Source organism: Falco naumanni, chromosome 3 (genome assembly GCF_017639655.2).
Source record: "Falco naumanni isolate bFalNau1 chromosome 3, bFalNau1.pat, whole genome shotgun sequence".
NCBI lineage: Eukaryota > Metazoa > Chordata > Aves > Falconiformes > Falconidae > Falco > Falco naumanni.
Window position 1 is genome coordinate 24,812,679 of NC_054056.1, and position 21,377 is coordinate 24,834,055.

Below are 21,377 nucleotides of genomic sequence, written 5' to 3' on the forward strand. Positions count from 1 at the left end.
CTGACCATACTCTCACACAGGAGGAGCCCCCAATCCAAATAATTTGCGAAAGCCTGGTAATGAAGTCAGATAACTTAAGAACTACAACAGATCCAAAACCAGTAATTTTGCAGCGCTTCTGCCGTTCTGGTTTGTACAATCTTACCAGTGAACACTCCACGGTTTTCTATTTATTTTCATTTATTCATATTCATTTACTCAAAATGAGTAAGATTTCTTTTATTTAATTAAAGGATTCATTACATAAATATTTTTATTTTAAAAATAAAATATTTATTTATTTAAATAAGAGGATAATTATTATTCATTTATTCAAAAAAAATATTTTTTTTTCATTTAAGCACTAGATTTCTCAGGAAAATAAACCCCAATATTTAGTGGTAGTGTTGCGCCTTCCATGTCTGCCAAGTCCCTTGTGCAGACTTACTGTGCGGCTGGCACAGCTGGGGCTCATCCTCCGCAGTCCCGAGCGAGACACAAGTGACTTAACTCTCTACTCGTTATTTTACGGGGGGCAATTCTTACACTTCAATACGCGCACAAGGCAGAAGTCTTCTTTCCCCATGTAATTTAAGGTGCACTTTGTGATAAATAAAATAAAATACAGGATCTCTGAGACCAGAAGGGAGGAGGGATGGTCAGCACTCACCGGTACTGGGGGCAGCAGAGCCAAAACCCGGCTGCTGGGTCGCTTGCTGCCCGAACACCGAGGGCTGGGTGCTGCTCGTCACCGAGCCGAAGGCAGGAGGAGCAGGCTGAGCACTAGCTGAAAACAACGTTGTCGACAGCGATCCAAAACTTGGGGCGCTGGGCTGGCTGGACCCCTGGCTCTGGCCAAACGCCGGTGGCTGAGTGGCACCAAATGCTGGGCCAGCAGCAGGTGCTGGAGGCCCAGAGCCAAACACAAACGAAGAGGACGCCCCTGGGGGAACAGAAGAGAAATGTCAGTATATGCCAGGTTTTTTTCCTCCCACAAAATCAATCTACAAAGGTCCTAAACCGCCATGTTTCCCAAGTCTGGAAGACGAATACTCATCTCAATTTCCAACTAATTGTGTGAGTAAATAAAACGAATACCGTGTCAGCCACAACAGGAATTGCACCTTTTCTTGTCAGTAAGATGAGAAGCACCATGTTTACAAGAATCAGACAAATCTCAAACACACTGGCTGCCTCAACTTGAATCACTGTGTTAGCATTCACGTTCCAGAAACAGACTGCCACGGATACGACATTTTCATTTGTATTTACTAAAAGCTGTTCTTATCACCCACGGAGAATACTGATTTTTCAAACATGCAAAACACAGCTCCTCATTTATTAGGATCAGGAGAACATGAATCTTTCTTGTCAGCAACTGCACCCCTCCCTACCCAAGTGAGGACCAACTTCCAGAGGCTAAATCAAGCTTGCAGTCATCTCTCCGTGCGCAAGAACTTGGGTTAGCAGCGTAGCTCTCTACGCAACAGCCAGCCAGCTCATTTGTTTAGCTGCTTCGGCTCTGCATGGCCAGCAGAAATAACAAAATGAAAATACGTGACTGAACAGTGACTCTGAACGTACGCAGCAGATGTGCCACGCAAAAGGGACATTTGAAACAGCACTATTAATGCAATTTAAGCAGCCTTCATGCAACGGAAAATGCCCTCTGTTGCACCGTAACTTGGAACGGCTGACAGTTTTTCTTTCCAAAAGATGAACAGATATATGGTAAAAGTTAATGCAGGCTTCTGCATTAAAAAAAAAAATAAAATCCTTTCTGAAAATGAGTGAAATACAGCGTTGCCCACTAACAAAATGACACTGAAAGTTACTGATTTGTAAGCAAGTTAAATTGATCTGCTGGCCATTGTAATTTAGGACCGTTTTCTCTGTTTCTGATAGCCAAAGAAGTGTGCAAATTGAATTTCTGTGAATGACAAAGGTAAGCAATCAGATCAAATCAGACTAAGTCTCTTCCTCACAGGTTCAATCTTACTTCCAACATACTGCTAGGCTAGCAGGAATACAGACGATTTGGTGGATTTCATCTTGTGTCATACTGCTAAATTCATACAGTGAGGTCACATAAAACATAAAGAAACTTTAAAGATTCTTATCTCTGTCTTCTCTAAATTGCCAGAAGATTAACAAACATTACGCTTGTTAGAAACCAATCCTTAAGCTGTAGCTACTGTGCGTAGAAGTACGGTGTTTATATATACTTGTGAAGGAAGGATTTTGCAGATCTTTACATTACTTACAACCATTGACAGTTTTAGGTAGGGGAGAGAAAAATCAGCAAAGTTGTAATTCTAACTTTAACTGCAAACACTGGACCGATAGTGAGAAGAAAGGAACTATCGTTCTCATGCTGAGAAGTTCCTATGCAAACTGAAATGCAGTAACGGGTTCTCCTTTGTACAGAACAATGCTGCCACCAGTTCATTACTAAACTGTATTTCCCAAATTGTGAAAAACCAAGCCCCAATTTATATTGTTGAATATAAATACTCAGTATTTTTCTGTATTTCCATGCATTTGGCCTACACGTTCTCCAAAGTAAAATATTCCGGAAACACTATTTTCTTGGTCCACGATGTAATGGCAAAATGAGAGGAGCATCTAAAAATGTACCTGTTGAACTCGATGTGGTTGTGGCTCCAAAGGTAAAGCCTGAATTCGCTGCATTGGTACTGCTAGCTCCCGGACCAAAGAGAAATGAAGCATGAGCCGTGCCAGTGCTAGAAGATGTGGTTGCTGGTTTGTTTTCTTGAGAGAAGCCAAATGACTGAGATGCTGCAGATTCTGCGGAACTGCCAAAAACAGAGCTGCTCACAGTGTTACTGGGTTGTCCAAACACGAAGGGAGCGGGAACCGGCAGAGGATTTGAGGAAGAGAGCGTGCTGCCAAACATACTGCTGCTGTTGGCTGAAGTGGTGGGTACTACTGTGCTGGAGGAACTAGAGCTCAAGAAGCTGAAGGATGGCTTTGCTGCTCCTTGATCTGAAAGGAAGAACAGTACATAAACCACCACAGAAATGCCAAACAAACTACAGCAAACAGGCTCCTGTTTCAATGACCATACAAAAAGCAATCCTGAGTGACACCTCAACTACTGTCGCCTACCTAAGGTCCAGATTTAATGTGCTGATTGCTGCCATCCACAATTAAAGGAACGGAAGAATTGCAAAGAACAAGGACACCACCGCAGTCAAGGCTTCACTGGTTACAAACACTAACCCCTGGCTGTCATTACCTGAACCAGGATTAACCAGCACTTCTAAAACTCTTCAAACAAAATGGATTTCAGATGTTCTTCGAACAACAACATCAATCACCTGTAACAGTTTTACGGCTTTACTAAATGGAGTATCGACAAACGCTGTGATAAACTTTCATGTGTAGCTTGTTTGAAAACATAGCCCTGTGCCTACAGCTTTAGGTCAGGCAAAGCTTACCATCCCCCAGCCTAATGCTTCCAAGCTTCGTTGTTCTTAGGCACCTCCAAGACCTGCTTTTAGCAGTAGCAGAGAGCAACCCTCCATTAAGACCACTGTCATACAGTACTGAATGCAGTTCTACATACTTAAAACAGAGCTATCTTTTTAAAGTCAGTCATTCTTCAGCTTTCCCTAAGCTACTGGTCTAATTCTCATTATTGTGAATTCGTTTTCAATTTCCCCATTGTCCTTTTTTCTAGCAGTTACGGTCCCTTTTCACCTATGCCGTTTTTAAGGGACTGTAACATCCTTAAGAATGCTTGTTAAAATTTCCCTTTTGCACAAGGTGCTTCATCACATTTCCATATCTAAACCAAGCTCCAGAGCTTTACTTGGCAGGTAAAAAAAAAAACAATCCAAACCCAACCTCAAACTCCACCTCTGCCAACCATCTCCCCTCCCCCAAAGCCCACAATCCTCCAAAAACCTGTCTGTTCAGTAGCAGTTCCACTGTAAGAATACTGTCATTAAAACCAGTATAACCATACGTACTGCTTTTATTCAGGGTTACTAACTGACGACCTTTTCCATATCACTTCAGAAGTTAGAAACTCATTCTGTTCTCTAAAACACAGTCGCCAAGTCACACAAATGGAATTTATCAACCAGATTTTTTCCACACCGTGATCATCACTGAAGAACTTCAATCCTCCACTGCAGACTTTCAACAAATTAAAGGAATACAAATCTGTGTAATATCTATGAAGTGATTTTTATACCTTTGTAGCAGTAGAGAAACAGCAGTATACCCTGTGGCACAGCCGCAAGTACATGGGAATAAGTTATTCCCCCCTCTCATTCCCCTTCACTATGACAAACGATGCCAGTGTGAGGCCTCGATACTGTGCCGTACCACAGCTTCTGTCACCAGCTTTGCTGCTGCTCCTGAGACAATCCAGCTTCTGTGCCCATACAAGCAGCAAGCCAGCTTCCATAAGGTGTGGCCATTTTTTTTTGTCTAAACCTCCTGTTAAAACTCATTGACGTCTAAAAAGGAATTGCTACATATTGTCTGCACATCAACAACCAGAACTAAAGGCAGGCTGCAGGTAGTAATTAAGTCTTTTCTGAAGCTCTAAGGCATGATATATACCAAATCCCATGGATTTTGTCCAGTATGGCCTCAGAGTTATTATTTGATAGATACAAGTAGGCAAGACAACAAAAGACGTTCTGTTTACCTGAAGTACTGGTTTGTGCCCCAAACGCGAAAGATGGCTTTGCCTGCTCACTTTCCTTCTCTGATGGTTTAACAAAACTGAAATTGAACATAGGTTTTGCTGTGCTCTCCTCTTTGGTATGCTCAGCGGTCCCAGCTGAAAAGATAGGTTGTGCCTTTAACTCTTCATTGTCAGTTTTCTTTCCAAATGCTAGTGGAGCAGCAGAAGTGACAGAGTCCTGTTTCTCTTCTGTCCTTCCCAAAACAAACTGTGAGGCAGGTGCAGACTCCACACTGCCAAAAGAGAAGCCTCCCTTTGTTGAAAGAGTGTCATCCTTTTTCTCATCTGATTTCTTAAATGGAAACGCAGGCGATGCTCCCTCCTTTTCTGCCACAGTTCCAAAAGTGAAGCCACTGACTCCAGTCTTATTCTCATTGGTAGCTATGGAAGAAGTCGAACTTGTGCCAAAACCAAAGCCTCCCAAAACTGGTTCCTCTTTCTTCTCCTGCTGTCCCAGGCTCGCTGTCCCAAACTGAAATGTTGAAGGAGCCTGACTGCTTGTAGATGGAAGTCCAAAGGTAAAACTGTTAGTTTTATTTTCTTTTTTACTGTCATCTGATTTAGAGTCTGAGGAAGAAAGTCCAAATTTGAAGTCCCCTGAACTAGCAGGAAACTTAAATCCCCCAGTCACAGTGTTGGAGGATGCAGATTCGGATGCAATGCCAAACTTGAAGCTCCCCTGTTCTCCAAATTTAAAGTTTCCTGTGCTACCCAGCGTATGAGCAGATTCAGAGGAGGAGGACGACTGGACACCAAAGGTAAATGATGGCATTGCAGCATTTGTGGACACAGGAGCAGTACCAAAGCCTGCAGAAATAAGCAGTAATGTTACATTTGCCATATACGGTGTAATACATAATACAGGCTTCAGCTACATGGCTGGGATTCTACTCCTAAGCTTCCTAGAGTGAAAACTATTTAAAAAAAAAACAAAACAAAACAAACACAAACCCACATACAAAAAAACCAAGCAAAACCCAACACAAAACAAGTAAGAAATCTCTGCACTCCCTCTCTACATAACACCTTTTCGCAATGGTACTCTTCTGTCCTCCACCGGGCTTTGAAAAGTATACTGCTAACTTCTGTAACCGATCATGCTTTTTAGTCAAAACTCCAGATGAGTAATACACAAGGCTTGAAAAGAAAGATGTGGTTAATCCAAGCTCTCCTCTAACAAGCATTATCTTTTTCTGCAGAAAGGGTATGGGAACATAGGCACATCACCTTACTCAAGTAATATTCCTAGACAAAAAACGAATGGTTTTGCCATACCTCAACGGAAAAATAGCTGCAATTAAAAAAAAAAAAAAAAAACAAAAAAAAAAACCACACAAAGCAAAACCTGAAGAAAGCCATAAATTGCAGACTGCACACCTTTCGTTTTCTCATTTAATATTACCTTTGACCTCTGCTTTGGTGCCTGGCTTTGCACATTCACAGGCTATACATTTTGTGGCTTCCGCTTTGTTTTGGACCAAGCAGACCTCACAGTCCCAGCTTCCTTCGGGCTTTTTGAATTTGTCTAAATCCAGAAATCCTCCAGAAGAAGCAGAAAACGTAGAAACACTGCTACTGGTGACAGGCACTGAACTCCCTTAGAAATAAGCAAGACAGTTAGTCATTCTGCTTAAATGAGAAAGTGAACACAAACTTCTTAAGAAGCTCTTATTACTAAATCACAAAGCAGATAAACAGAACAGTAAAAAAACAAACCACAAGTTCATTTCTGTCAAGCTCAATCTGAGAAAGTAAACAAATATATAAAGATTATATATAATCTTTATATATATATAAAGATTCTTCTTTATAATCTATGTATGATTTTAAGCATAAATTGAACCAATGACATTTAAAAAGCAACTGCAGTTCATACAATATAGCAACACAGCCTACTTCAGATGTAAACTAAAGGCACTGTATTCAACTAAAACTACTAAAAGAATTTCTGGTGACACGAGTAACCCATAGTCAAAATTACCACCACTCAAGTTAACGATCGCTGTCAAGCGACGCGAGGCTGAGAATTTACCAGAAAGATTCATCACAAAATCACAAAGACAGACACATTCAAAACTACATCATGACAAAACCAAAAAAACCCCAAACAACAACAAAAAAAAACACCAGAGAAGAACATATAGCTCTTAAACCCACAACTGTGTTTGCTACACAAGCTACGCTGTCTCCAGCAGCCTCCATGAAGAGGCCCAAAAGATAATGCTTGCCTTCTGATTTTTCTCCCCTTTAAAGGACAAGTTGTCACTTGATGCTGCACCCTGACAGAACCCTTCAGCTCTGTAACTGTGAGGACCGAAGTGAACATCCAAAAAGCACAAAAGCATCCACATAATTGTTATGTTTACCGACAGTTTTAAACCACTGAGGGTGGCATTTAAAAGAGGCAGAAGATAACGCCTCAAATTCAAAACAGTAGAGACAGGAATGGGCCTTCTCTTCCACAGCATATCAGAGAATTTTAATCCTCCCACTTTAGTTGCTTCACTCGTCCCCTTGACAGATGCAATATAACTGTGCAGTTCTCTGTACCACGATGCTCATGGCAAACCCCTCACACTTGCAAAATTCCTCCTTGCAGTGGCTAGAGTCTCAGACAAAAGCACCAGCTGATCACTCTGAGGCTCGAAGTCCATGAGAATAAGCTCCCTCTGAAATTCATTATCTCAAGAAATTACACCCTTACTGTACAGGATGATTGCAAAAGCCCAGTCTAGTCCATCATAGTTGTTCCCCCCCCCATCCCCCCAGATATACTTGCAAAGGTGTTTTTTGACATATTAAGAGCCAATGCAAGTTAACATTAAAATAATTATTTGTGCTTTAAAACCAATAAACTCACCACACTCTTAATCAATTACAACAATCACATATAATGGGAAGCAAGTCAGCAATGCACTGAAGGCGGCACCCACCTCCCCAAGGCCTGGAAGGACCTTGACATTCCAGAACAAGCTCACTCACGTTCTGGAAGGCTACCGCCGGCCTCCATAGGCATAGCTCAACATACGGTTTCAGCTTAAGATGACCAGTTAAAGACTACATTGTCTTGAACTCTGGCTTCATACCTCACCTCTGCTCAATTACACACAAATTCTGAGTGGAGACTTTTTTTAGGCATGTTCTGTAAATACTGTTTCTACTTATGCTTTGAAAGAGAAAAAAACCCCAGTAATGTTTAACTCTGTGAAGTTCACATTTTTCCCCAAAGAAAATGAGTAAATCTGGTTTAAGTTAATTAAGACATCCAGTTTAGTCATCTCTCCCCACCAGCTGCAGAGCAGGGTATATCTGCTTCAGCTCAGCTCTGCACTAATACATTTCACAATCAGTTCAATTCATGGGACATGGAATCTGGGCTGAGACCTCCAAAGTGCCTGTAACCAACCAGTCCTGCAGACAGCCACTAATCCCATCCTGTCTGGCATACAGCCACGCTGCTGAACGTTTATCGTTTGGTTTTGGGGTTTGTTTGGTTTGGTTTTGGTTGGTTTTTTTTTTTTTATACACAACATATTTTATTCTGTAAAGAATGCACAGAGGCTGAGACTGAAACAACAGAAAAGAGAAGAACAAACCTGGTTTCTCGGACTGAAAAGCTACACATTTGCTGTCTTCTGCCTTATTTGATACAAGGCACACCGCACAGTCCCAAGAGCCTTTTGGCTTGTTAAATTTGTCTCCAAACCCCAAAGTGACTGCTGTGTCAGTGCTGGTGGAGGACGATGTCACTGTCACCGAGTTGTCTGTGACCACGGGCAATGTCAGAGCAGGCATTACTCCCGTTCCAGGCTTTGGTGTCTCACATGCTATACATTTCGTAGCTTCAGGTTTGTTCTGGACCAGACAGGTATCACAATCCCATGTGTTGGGTGCCGTTTTAAATTTGTCTTCAAAGCCCAGTGTCCCTGCTGTAGGGACAGCTGCCTTAGAGGCGACACATGGACTTGAGCTTATTGTCTGTTTCGTACTCTCAACTGTGGACACTTTAGCAGCTTCGCATGTTACACATTTGCCATCTGTAGTTTTGTTTTGCAGACATGGGTCATGTAGGTCAGACTGCCAAAATGAGGATGCTTGTTTAGAGGCGTCTTTACCTGCAGAAAAACTACTTATTGCAGGCCTTGTATAGACCACTGTGCTTGTAACAGGCTGTGCAGATGTTGGAGAGTGTGTTTTCACAGACGTAAAACCTAGTAAAAAAAAAAAACCAAAACAACATAAATAGGAAGAGATCTTACTGATGAAGCAGGACCCTCACCACATGTAAATTACTTATAATACAAAACTGCATGAATTTAAACCAAGTGCCAATGGTTACAACTATACATCCTGACTAACCGCAAGAGGAAGTCCCTGGAAATCTTATCCAAAGGGATGAAATTTCATATGCTGCACCAGGACACAAAAGCACATTTATTTAAAGCTCAATTTAACTCTTCATTTCCAAGAAAGTTTTAAATACAAATCCTCACTGGTAGATACAAATGTGAACAAACAGTACTGAAAGCTGGCCGTCTGTCCTAGACTAGAAATAATCCAATTCCATTTTAAGACACCATGCCCGATCGAATCAAATTTCTAAAGCTGCTCCTGCCGTAGTACATGACTCACATTTACTTTAGTAGCTGTACAGCCGTTAATACTGGGAACAGCAATCCACATGGTATTTCCCCACAGATTCTGAGAATTAAGTAATAAAAATTAAGACAACAGAACAATTGTTACCTATAATCTTTGTTCAAAATGTACTGGACACAGGCCAACTCCTTATTTTAAAGGTGCCAATTTTAACAGAAAACAAAAAACACCAATATGGAAATACTAAAAATAAATGCTACACCGATGCATCTTAAATAGCAACACAAGTTACTTTTAAAGCCAAAATTATTATTTTATTTTTTTAATTATTATGTTGTTTTGGTGTTAAGAGTTTTTTTACATCAGAAATGGAGCCTTTGACCAGTGTGGATTTAGAACCTGATTCTTTTAAAACTGATAAAGCAAATTAATGTCACTTCACTCACAGATGTTTCCTTAAACAAAACACACAGTATATTTTCTTTCTTCGTTCTTTTCAATATAAAAAGGCACTATCGTCTTAAGAAGTATATAGATTTGTCACTTTATAAAAAAAATAGTCCTGATGCAACTCAAGGCTATGGGAAAAGATCAAATTCAATAGTCCTTGTTCTTAAAACAAAAAAACATCATCCACACACACACTCTTCATTAAACAGTTGAAAACAACTGCAATTACTTAAAAATTAGAAAAGGGTCTTTAAAGTGAAACAGCCCACTTAAATTTACATTTGAACCCATAGTAACTGCTATCATTTAAGATGGAAAGATTTGCAGTTTTTCAAACACATTTAGGAATGAAACTGTCTTTACTATTCTTAATTTCCAGAGATGGTGAGGGTGGGAGAGGAATGTAAAGCATTTTACAAAAATTTCCATTCCAATTCCATACATTTTATTTAAAATGAAACACTGATTATTTAAATAATCCTCTTTATACTTCATTTACAATTACATCCTAACACATCAAGCAGAAGCAATGCATCTGGTTTGAAACTGCAGCTTTCCTTTCAGCAATAAAAGCCACTTCGGACAGAAGGGGAGATCAACCCTAAGAGATGCAGCATTTAATGTAATGCTTTCCTGTGTTTGTATTTACAGCTAATATTGCATTAGCTGTGACAAAGTGGGTGGGGTTTTTTGTTGTGGTGGATTTTAAAAAAAAAATCAATGCAGTTACACAGTTACGTATTTTTTGCAATATCTTAGATCGTTATCTCACCAGGGCTTTTTAGAATGTCTAACACACTTCCTTCCTTTAAGACCTTCACAGGTTTGGAGGGGCCATCGTATTCTTCTTCTTTTTCCTTCTTATTGCTGATGCTGTTTACAGTGGCGGTATCTTTAAAAACAAAACAAAAACCACCCTTCATAAAGAAATCCACTTATATTTACATTTGCTAGAAACCAGGATTTCCAAGTTTCATGCTTCTCATATAATTCTACCTTGTTTACAACAGTTTATAATTACCATTTGGTTAAAAGCAGATCAGTCACTGAAAACATATTTTGCCTGGAATTGCTAATATGCTCAGAAAGGATGGATTTACTGTTTAATACACAAAACCAGAAAATCAGCACTTCAGATCTGAAACACTAAAGTTTCTCTTACCTAGAGTAAGGAAGGACGTCACTGGTGTATCACTGGATCCAGAAAGCTCTGCTGATTTTACAACAGGAACACTAAATGTAAACCCCATCTGCTATGAAAAAGAGATATTTTTCAGATTCTTGAATCAAATTTCACACAAAAGTAATAACCTGAAATCCAGGGTTCAACCTTTTGGTATACATGCTGGATGACAAATTAAAAGCCAGAAAACCTATATATTTGTTTTCCCCACTACCAGGGCCAATTCTGCCTTATTGTTCTTCAATATTCTACTACAGCCTTGAGAAGAGGTTGAACTTTATTTACTTCACTTACAGACAACGGAGGTAGCACTTCTGCCTCAGTAGATTTCACAATTGGAGATGAAAATCTGAACACAGGACTGCCAACGTTACTTGCTGGTTGTACCTGTATTTTCAGAAGAATTACGGTTTGTATGTAAAAGAAAAACATCCTGGTGAAACAACAGCAGGTACCTGAATTCACTATCTAACAGACGTTCTGCAGTCAGTCAAGAAACCTGATGTTTGATATTTCTAACCCACAGGTAAGAGTTATAATAAACGAAAATGAAGCTTGCAAATGAGCATACAGTACAGTATCATCTAACAGAGATGCTACTTAGATCTGAATATATTAAGTATATGGAAAAGCAGACCAAGCAGCTTAAGAACCTCAAACTAACTCAGCTCAATTGTAATCAGAGCTTCAGCAAATACCTCAACGTGTTAAAGCAAGTAATTTGGTTCAAAACATACAAAAATACCTCAAGTACTCTGGAACAGATGAATGTTTATTTTACTGCAGTGATATTCCAAATATCACACCCTAGGCTCACGTTCTACACTAGGCTTGTGACCACCATTAATGCTACCTCTAATTTAATAACTTAACTTGGCATAAAATCCCAACAAAACCTCCACAGCATTTGAAGCAGTTATACAATTACATTAACTAGAACTTCGCAAAGTAAAAGATGCACAGAGGTCAAATCAAAAACTTCATGCCTTTCCCCGCTTCCAAATTGGAATACAACCCTGACTGAAAGTTGGTTAGTTTCATGAGCACCATGGAAGAAGTTAACACGCAACAAAGTAGATGTACACTCATCACAAAACAGTACTCACAATACACAACCAAAGATTTACCTTGTTCATCAGTGCTGTGGAAACAGTGCTCGGTGATGATGAGACACTACTACTGGTAAGGAAAGTAAAGTTGAAGGAAGGCAGCGATGCAGTACTGATGGGTAGGGGTACTTTTGGTAGTTCCGGTTCCTCCACTTCCTAGGGGGAAATTTTAATTGTAAATTTTAATTTTACGCTTTTACAAGACCTACTACCTTCCTACCCTGTCCCACTCTTAATTTCTTATCCAAGTTAAATATAACAGAGGTATGTACAGACTAAGACAAAGCAAGTTTTCAAAAGGAATCCTAACCTCCCCACCTCAGTCTGCCATGTCGTTTTAATTTATGGTAGACTTGTTTCCATGCAATACTACATTCATAACATGTCCAGTAAGAATACCAAAAATTAGCTCAACATTGTTACCTGTGCAGAACAGGGAGGGGCACAGATCAGATTTATTTTTGTTTTCTGTACTTTAGTTATTCAAGGTCTAAAGAAACATCCTTTCTAATTACCCTCTCATCTCTTCAATGAAGAGTACACTCTCATGACAAATGAGAAAGTGTTCCTCTTGTGAAATTAGGTAGGACAGCTGCCAACTTTTCTGAAGTCACTGCTGCAGTGAACTTGGAAAAAGATAATGTTTAAAGAAGTATGTGGGGTCCTTCAGCCCCCCAAAACCCCAAACACCAAAAAAGAAAGCCTGACTAGCAGCACAGAAGATCACATTCTGGTAAATCCTGTCATATATCGTGTATCAGAGTACACATTGCCAACTCAGAAACCACTGTACCTTAAAAACTTGTCTTATCCTCACCTCTTAAACTGTTTGATTACCAAGATTAGATCAGTTAGGGTTTAAATGGGAACAGCAATCTAATCACAATTTGCACAGTAGTACCAAGATCTACCCAAAAGTGACTAAGCAGAGATATATATTGCCACTACAGAAATTTAATGTATCCCACATCTTGCATCTTCTACAGTTTTGATCTGAAGACTATTGGACCTTGGTATTCAGGCCATTTGTATTATTAGAAACATTCTCTAGTATTTACTATTTCTTCATTTTGCATCAACCAGAAGACTGATGTAATTTTTTTATATTTAAGATCCAGTGGTAGGGAACATCCAATCAGAAAAATAATCTCCAAGATAGTCATGAACATAGTTTTATTAAATGGCCTTTTCGTACTGAAACAAGGAAAAAACTTCTCACAATGGGTTTGATTAAGTGACAAAAATTGTGAATGATCATTAACAGACATGCGGAACAATTTCTTCTGCTTTGGACTCTTGGCCTGTATCTTTCTACATGACTTAAATATGAAATAACAAATTAAATAAACTTTTACTTACTTGGCACTTGTTTCAAACATCATTCCTTTATAAAAACTCTACAAACCTCCACCAAAATTTGTTCATTCAACTGCTGATGAGAAACTTTATAATATGAAGCAACTCCAAGATAATATGGCTCAAGATTTAAAAAATATAAACCCAAAGTTTAATAATAATAAAAATATTGTTATATACATTTTATATTATTTATATAAAAACATATAAATAATACATTAAAAAAATTGGAGCCTGCCCTGAAACCCACAGCAAAAAACCCCCACAAAACTGAAAGGGCATTATTATAGATCACTATGAACCAGTAACACTGGCATACATGGCTAGTTACTTCAGTAATCTCAGCGAGAGCAAGAGTCCCTTACCTCTTGTTCTTGTCCAGGTTTTGATACATAGTGTACCCCTCTTTCCCTTCTCATCTTGCCACCGCCACCACCAGCTCCTCCTGCAGACAGACCATTGGATGCAGGAGTACTGAATTTGGGGTGGGTCACACTGCTGGCACAGAATAACAATACATAGGTTGAGAAAGGGGAGCGAGGGGGGGGGGGGGAAATGAAAAAATCAACTTATCAAATAATTGTTTCAAGCTATTATAGCCACATTTAGTCCTAGAACTGATACCACCTAATCAGAATCTGAAAAAAAACTGTTCCCCGAGTTGCTAATGCTGGTAAATACGTGATGTTCCAAAACAGCAAAAGCTGCGTTAACAAAAGCAGCAATGAGAAGGACATACATAAGAAACAGTCACAACATCCACAAAGGAATGATGACTACGCCAGAAGACCTGAAATAGAAGAACTGATTTAGACTTATTTTCTAACGTTTCCTTTTAATAGCCCAGACGGTGGAAATGTTGACTGCCAGTTCTTTGATTCTGTGATGAGCATGAATCTTTGCAGGGATCTAAAAGAACAACTAAAAATATATGGGTGGGGGGTGGGGGGTGGGGAGGAGCATGTGTGTGCGCACGCACATGGAATGCTGCCAGCAGCTCTTATGGAATAGAGCGGCTTAAACTTGTGCGGCAAGATAATACAGCAAAAGCAGCTCTGGCTTATCTTGAGGCCAGAGGTGTTTGGGTTTGCCAACATTCCAGAAGTCTTTTCAGACATGAACACAGATCCCTTTTGTAAGGCATACAAAGGCATTTCTCTGCTCATTACAAAAGCCTAGATCCAAACCAGAAAGATTTCCTAATCCAAGTGGGAAGGGAAAAGAAAAAGAAAAAACAAAAAAACCTTCATAACAAACAAACCAACCAATCCCAAACCCACATCACACCCCAAAACACAAGTGAACTAGGGAGTAACAACAATAAAAAGCAGTATGGCATCAAAATGAAGTATCCCTGGAAAAAGTTCCATATCAAAGCTTATCGTGCAACCAAGCAGCCAGTCATTATAAAAGTACACTTGATCACACTGGATGATACCAGGTCAAGTTTCCAGAAGACTGAGGAAGAGAATTAGTCTAAACTTGTCAGACACTTGCAAACAGTCTGCTTAGCACTGTAACCACTGTGAGTAAGCCAGATCCTTAAGGCCATATGCTCAAAATTTTCTCTAATCCAAACTGACAATCAATTCAAATTCTGAAAAAAAAAACCAACCCTTTGTCAAAACAGAGCTTTATTCTGACAATTATAGCCTGCCTATTATAGTCCATATTCCTCTTTTCTGTTAAGACCTGTCAGCTTCTAAGGGGCAAAGACAGTCTTCTGTCTTCAAGCAGGTATGTTCAACCTACAATTCTGACCCAGGTTTAAAAACTATTTAGCCTTTGGTAGGCTGAACAGAGACGTACCAAAGTACTGCAGGTTAGCTGTACGAAGGGACTCTGGCCAACTGCCTCTTACCAGTGTTGTGTTCCTGCTCCAGAACATGACAGTCAACAGACTGGCTTTATGAATAATTTTTTTAAAAGGACCATCTACTCTACAGACAAAAGTAAAACACAGCAGTAAAACTTGCGAACCAAATGAAAAGCAGCAGCAGTTTTCTGGTTCTCCCTTCTACATGGAGAAGAAAGGAGTTCCACCGAAGAAAATTTAGAACAGTTTGAAAACCCACAATTAAAACCCGACATCTGCTTGCACCTACGCCCAAACTTTAAAGCCAATCTCTTACATCCCTGAAAAGGTCGCTGCTGTGAAGTCAAACTATCAGATGCCAAAACAAAGGGTTGGTTTGGGAGTTTTTTTGCAAACCAAAGAATGCCGAAGGCAACCAAAGAATTGCTTGGAAGATGAACACAGAGACAACAAAATATGATTCCCTGGTATTGTTCTTTGAAAGGGACAAATCTTCCAAAAAAATATACTCTTTGAATGCAGAGTGTCTTAATTCAAGTTCAAGCAGTACCCAAAAGACTAGTGGCCCAGAAGAGAGAGCCATCAGTGTTATCTGGAGGTGGGTCATTCTACCTAAACCAAACAAGCAGTGTAACGCAGGACAATCTCCTCAAGAAATACAATTAACGCTCATGGAATTTTGTGTTTGAGAGACAAGTTGGCATTTGGCCTCAAATGTTTCTAGCGGACACCCATTTTTTCATGCAAACTCACAGACTGTTACTGCCCTTCAAAAGACGACAGGCATGCAGACTGTAGCATCAGAGAGCACTTTCTTCTTTCAAGTATTTTAAATTAATAGATTTGTCATACCTTTCAGATGGTTTTATTCTCTGTTCTGCAGGAGAACTCTTCTCTCTCATGCCCTGCAAGTTAAGTTTGATTTATTACAAGATTTACCTGAATGTATTTATAAACTATATACGAAGCAAAGACAACCAACCACAGATGTTTTGTGCTGGTTTTTATTTATACCACTAAATACACCTCATCTACTTAAGCTTATTCCGCAACCACTATGACTATCCACTTTGATCTCTGGCCTAAAAAGCCCATAGATTTAACACCTGGTCATTTTTACATTCAGATTGATAGTGAAACCATAGATTATTTTTTTTCTGAAAGAGATGCCAATCTTGTTTTAAGTAAAGTTTATCAGGGACTCCACGTGCACCAAAGTGATCAGAACAGGTAATTGTCAGAAATCTCACTCAGAGCTTCTGGCTCTTTGCCAAAAAAGAGCCCCTTAGTAGAATAACTGGTTAGAGACATTCCAAGCTTGTAAAAAGCAGGCAGATAACAACCAGAAGATTTACTTACTTTGTGCTTTATATCCACCCTCTGGTGAATTTTGCTGGAATCAGTAGCTGGAGTCAGAGATGGTTTAAAATACTGGGTCCGACTCCCTGACAGAGAGATCGCCTTTGGTGTCACGAGTTTCTGGACAGGTGGGTGCTGTGATTCCATCTTTGAAAAGGAAGCAGAGATCAATTTATCCTTACACTGGCCCTAATTACCACAGCATTTACTGATGAAAAAAAGTTACAGAACTATAAACCTCCCATCAGTCTCAGCACCCACTGAAAATTATTTGGAAAGTGTTGACTGCATTCAGCTTGCAGAGAGAAACCACCAGAAAACCAGTTATGAAATCTAAAAAGCTATAGAAGTAGCCAAAGTCTGACTGAATCACATTTCAAAATTTGGCAGTAAACTTCACAGACAAAATCATTCATGTTACTATAATGACAATAACTCATGTTACTTAATGTACTTCCATCTCTTCCTCTCCTGTGCCCACATTGCAGTATTTTTTTACTGGCTTCATCCACCAATTTACCATTCAAAGTGTTAAGCAGCCAATTATACAGGCTTCTGGGTTTTAGTTTTCCTACATTTTCCTCCTTTGAAGTTACACTTGAAAAAAAAAAAAAAGTTGTAAAATAATTTTTAAAGTCTCATTATGTTCCAGTGTTTTAGATTTGCATTAGATGCACTTAAAAATACTAGTTTGACTTTCCTTGTCAAAGCATTTTCAAAAACAAGCGTTAATTTTTAGCAGAAAGCACTGTACGTTCTGTAAAACTGGTGTAACTGAATCGTTAAACAAGACAAACCCCAAAAGGCTACAAGGTTTACCAAAGGCTCCATCTGCAGTCTTAAGGATCAGAAGAATCAGACTTAGGATGCATGCTATTATTTAAATTAGTATCAATAGAAAACTATGTTTATAATAGCTTTAATGTCACAATATCTCTCAAATCTTGGCAATAACATTCATGCTGCACTATCTACAAAGCGAATAAAAGTATTTCTTGCTTAAAATTGTTATACTCATTTTGAAACCTTGAGTAAAACACAATTTATTTGTTTACAAACCCATTTTGAACGAAGGATAGTGCACTGCTATTTTTAAATGTAAACAGAGTAGAATTAGAATAAAATAGTTAAGTTGGAAGGGACCTACAACAATCACCTAGTCCAACTGTCTGACCAGCTCAGGGCTGACCAAAAGCTAAAGCATGGTAATATGGGCATTGTCCAAATGCCTCTTAATTACTCAGCAGGCTCAGGGCATCAACCACCTCTCCAGAAAGCCTGTTCCAGTGTCTGAGCACCCTCTCAGTGATGAAATGCTTCTTTATGTCAAGTCTGAACCCTCCTCTGACTGATGCAGCTTTGAGCCACGTGTCCTCTCACTGGTTCCAGGAGAGATCAGCACTTCCCTCTCCGCTTCCCAGGAAGCTGTAGAGAGTAACAAGGTCACCCCTCAACCTCCTCCTCTCCAGACCAGACGAACCCAGTGTCCTCAGCCACTCCTCACAGGACATGCCTTCCAGCCCCATCACCAGCTTTGTTGCCCTCCTCTGGATGCACTCGAGGACCTTCACATCCTCCTCACGCTGCGGGACCCAGAGCTGCCCACAGCACCCGAGGCGAGGCCACACCGACGCTGGGTACAGCAGGAGAACCACCTCTTCGGACCGGCTGGTTACGCTGTGTTGGCTGCACCCCAGGACACGGTTTGCCCCCTGGGCTGCCAGGGCACTGCTGACTCGCACTGAGCCTGCTGCCAGTCAGCACCCCCACCCCCTGCTGCAGGGCTGCTCTCCAGCACTCCTCTCCCAGTTTATACCCGTGCCCAACATTACTCCATCTCATGTCATAGAATCATCGAACAGGTTGGGTTGGAAGGGACCTTCAAGGTCATCTAGCCCAACCCCTGCAGTGAGCAGGGACATCTTCAGCTAGACCAGGTTGCTCAGCCCTTTCCAACCTGACCCGGAATGTTTCCAGGGATGGGGCATCTACCACCTCTCTGGGCAACCTGTGCCAGTGTTTCACCACCCGCATCATAAAAAGCTTCTTCCTTACATTTAGTCTAAATCTGCCCTCTTTTAGTTTAAAGCCATTACCCCTTGTCCTATCGCTGCAGGCCCTACAAAGAAGTCTGTCCCCATCTTTCTTACGAGCCCCATTAAGTACTGAACGGCTGCAGTACGGTCTCCCCGGAGCCTTCTCCTCTCCAGGCTGAACAGCCCCAGCTCTCTCAGCCTTTCCCCACAGGAGAGGTGTCCATCCCTCTGACCATTTCCGTGGTCCCTCCTCCGGACCCGCTCCAACAGGTCCGTGTGTTTCCTGTGCTGAGGACGCCAGAGCTGGACGCAGCCACTCCAGGTGGGGTCTCACCCGAGCGGAGTAGAGGGGCACAATCCCCTCCCTCGCCCTGCTGGCCGCACTGCTGCTGCTGCAGCCCAGGACACGGGTGGCTGGCTGGGCTGCAAGCGCGCATTGCCGGCTCATGTCCAGCTTTTCGTCCACCAGTACCCTCCAGTCCTCCTCTGCAGGGCTGCTCTCCACCTCTTCACCCCCCAGCCTGTATCGATACCGGGGGTTGCCCCAGCCCAGGTGCAGGACCTTGCACTTGGCCTTGTTGAGCCTCATGAGGTTGACGTGGCCTCACTTCTCAAGCTTGTCCAGGACCTTCTGGATGGCATCCCATCCCTCCTCAGGCATGTCAACCACAACACTCAGCTTGGTGTCATCTGCAAACCTGCTGAGGGTACACTGGATCCCACTGTCTATTGATGAAGATCCAGCATTGTCTCTTGTTCAATTTCACGCCATGAATGACTATCCAATGCTCCAATCTTATTCAGGCCCCTCTGCAAAGCCTCTTGGCCCTCAGAGTCAACAGCACCTCCCAGTTTCATATCATCAGCAAACTTGCTAATGGTGCATTTAATTCCTGCACCCAGACCACTGAGAAATACATTGACCAGCACTGGCCCTACCACTGAGCCCTGAGGAACACTGCTGGTGACTGGTCGCCAGCCAGACGTAGCCCCCTTGCAGCCAGCCATTCCGTCAGTTCTTCACCCAGCACACCACGTACCTGCTCATCCACAGCTGGACAGCTTGTCCAGAAGGATGCTGTGAGGGACAGTACCAAAAGCCTTACTACAGTCCAGAACACTATATCCACCACCCCTTCACGCACCAAGCAGGTGACCTTATTGTAGAAGGATATCAAATTAGTTAGACAGGAACGTACAGTGAAAAAAATAAAAGTTACCCAGTTAGAAGTTCAATACACTAAGAGGTATTCTGTCTGGTGCAGATCCTTAAAGTAAGAAAAAGTCAACCAAACATACCTGCAAAAGTATTTTGCCTGCATGCTCAAGTGTTCTGTCAACCATACATTTGCTTTAGCAGGAAGACAGACAACCCTCTACTCCCCTTCTCATCAAGGGCTTCCCTTGCCAAACCTTATGAATTCTACTATTATGAATAGACAATTTCTCTACTTTTATCCAGCGACAGCTGTGCGCAACATTCGCTTTCTAACTGACGTCAGGCTGTACACACTGCAAATCTGGTCGATCTTTCTTAATGCCTCATCACAGGTGTAGTTCCACAATTTAACTGAGAATTCGTACCAGCTTTGTTTTCAATTATTTGGATAGTATTTACAGTACAGAAATTACATGCTCTACTTTTCAACATTCCTGTAATTTAGCATATGGTGAAAGATGGTACAGGAAATCCAAGATGTTTGTAAACTTTGAAGTGACTAAAAGTACTTATACTTCTAATCAAGAAATTAGCATAGAAACTTCTGGAGACATTCTGCCCATTTTCTCATTAAAACAGCAGATGAAAACTTTGCACAGAAGAAAACCCACACTTTTGTTCCTTCATGTGCCTGATCTTAAAGTGGCCTTTTGTGGATTTTACAATGTAATAAACTCCATAATACTACAAATGGAAGTGATTTAAAAACATTACTAGTTTTAATATTTTTTTTTAACAAAGGAGATAATGATTCACTACAGCATTATCACCAATTCAGTGCTGCCTCCAAATAGGAATTAGGAACACCGATGTTAAAGTGACAACACTTAATTTTCCTTCTTCTTTTTTGAGCAGTAATAAAAAAAGTGTTACTCTTCTGCTCAAAATGAACATGGAAATCTGCACAAGGTCTGTATGATCACTCCATCAGTATTTTCCTATTTCTGATCATTTCTGCAAGAGAAATCTTTCCTAAATGGAAACATTAACAAGCAAGTTAACCCCAAGTTGCAGGACAAGGTAAAACACTAATTTGTGTGTTATAAAGAAGTCATTCTTGATTGACACATCAAGACACCACCACATAAAAAATAACATAATTCTCAACCTGAGTAATCTTCACAGTCCTTCATCTAGCGTGGGTAGAAAAGACATTTTTAGCAATCTCCACACAGCCAAGACAACTGTAATTCACATAATACTAATATTAACTTGAATTAAAAATAAAGCATAGGAAGTTACCTTTCTTAGATAAAGATGCTACTGGTTCTTACCTGTTTGCGTTTGGATTGGAAGCTAGTAATATTCAGCAAGTTCCTGTCCACAGGCTAAAGAGGGAAAAAAAGCCTAAATATTAGAGGATGACTTTTTTTTGTAAGAGAGGGTTCCATCCAACAAAAACAGAGGGGTTGTGATCAACTTACAGAAGACAGTGGACTAGAAACAGAAGACGGAATCCTTTTAGCATCCTGTTGAAAAAACAGTGCAATTAAACTGGATGCTACATAAGGAAGATCTTCGTCCTATACTGGCACATTTACTATGTTT

At 40.6% G+C, this 21,377-nt stretch overlaps 1 protein-coding gene across 4 annotated transcripts in view; it reads right to left on the reverse strand.

Moving 5' to 3' along the window:
• Positions 1-21,377, reverse strand: part of NUP153 (nucleoporin 153) — a 46,270-nt gene that overhangs the window by 2,607 nt on the left and 22,286 nt on the right. For 2 of the 4 annotated variants that reach the window (XM_040585348.1, XM_040585346.1), the window contains exons 7-20: positions 21,254-21,298; positions 21,104-21,157; positions 16,575-16,721; positions 16,068-16,120; positions 13,765-13,897; positions 12,062-12,199; positions 11,229-11,321; positions 10,914-11,004; positions 10,524-10,643; positions 8,299-8,913; positions 6,105-6,299; positions 4,664-5,509; positions 2,617-2,985; positions 650-922 (exon numbers count right to left, since the gene is read on the reverse strand). In XM_040585348.1, coding sequence (XP_040441282.1) covers positions 650-922; positions 2,617-2,985; positions 4,664-5,509; positions 6,105-6,299; positions 8,299-8,913; positions 10,524-10,643; positions 10,914-11,004; positions 11,229-11,321; positions 12,062-12,199; positions 13,765-13,897; positions 16,068-16,120; positions 16,575-16,721; positions 21,104-21,157; positions 21,254-21,298 — 3,172 coding nt within the window. The remainder of the gene's footprint in view (positions 1-649; positions 923-2,616; positions 2,986-4,663; positions 5,510-6,104; positions 6,300-8,298; positions 8,914-10,523; positions 10,644-10,913; positions 11,005-11,228; positions 11,322-12,061; positions 12,200-13,764; positions 13,898-16,067; positions 16,121-16,574; positions 16,722-21,103; positions 21,158-21,253; positions 21,299-21,377) is intronic. The other 2 variants (XM_040585347.1, XM_040585349.1) reach the window with 2 other exon arrangements.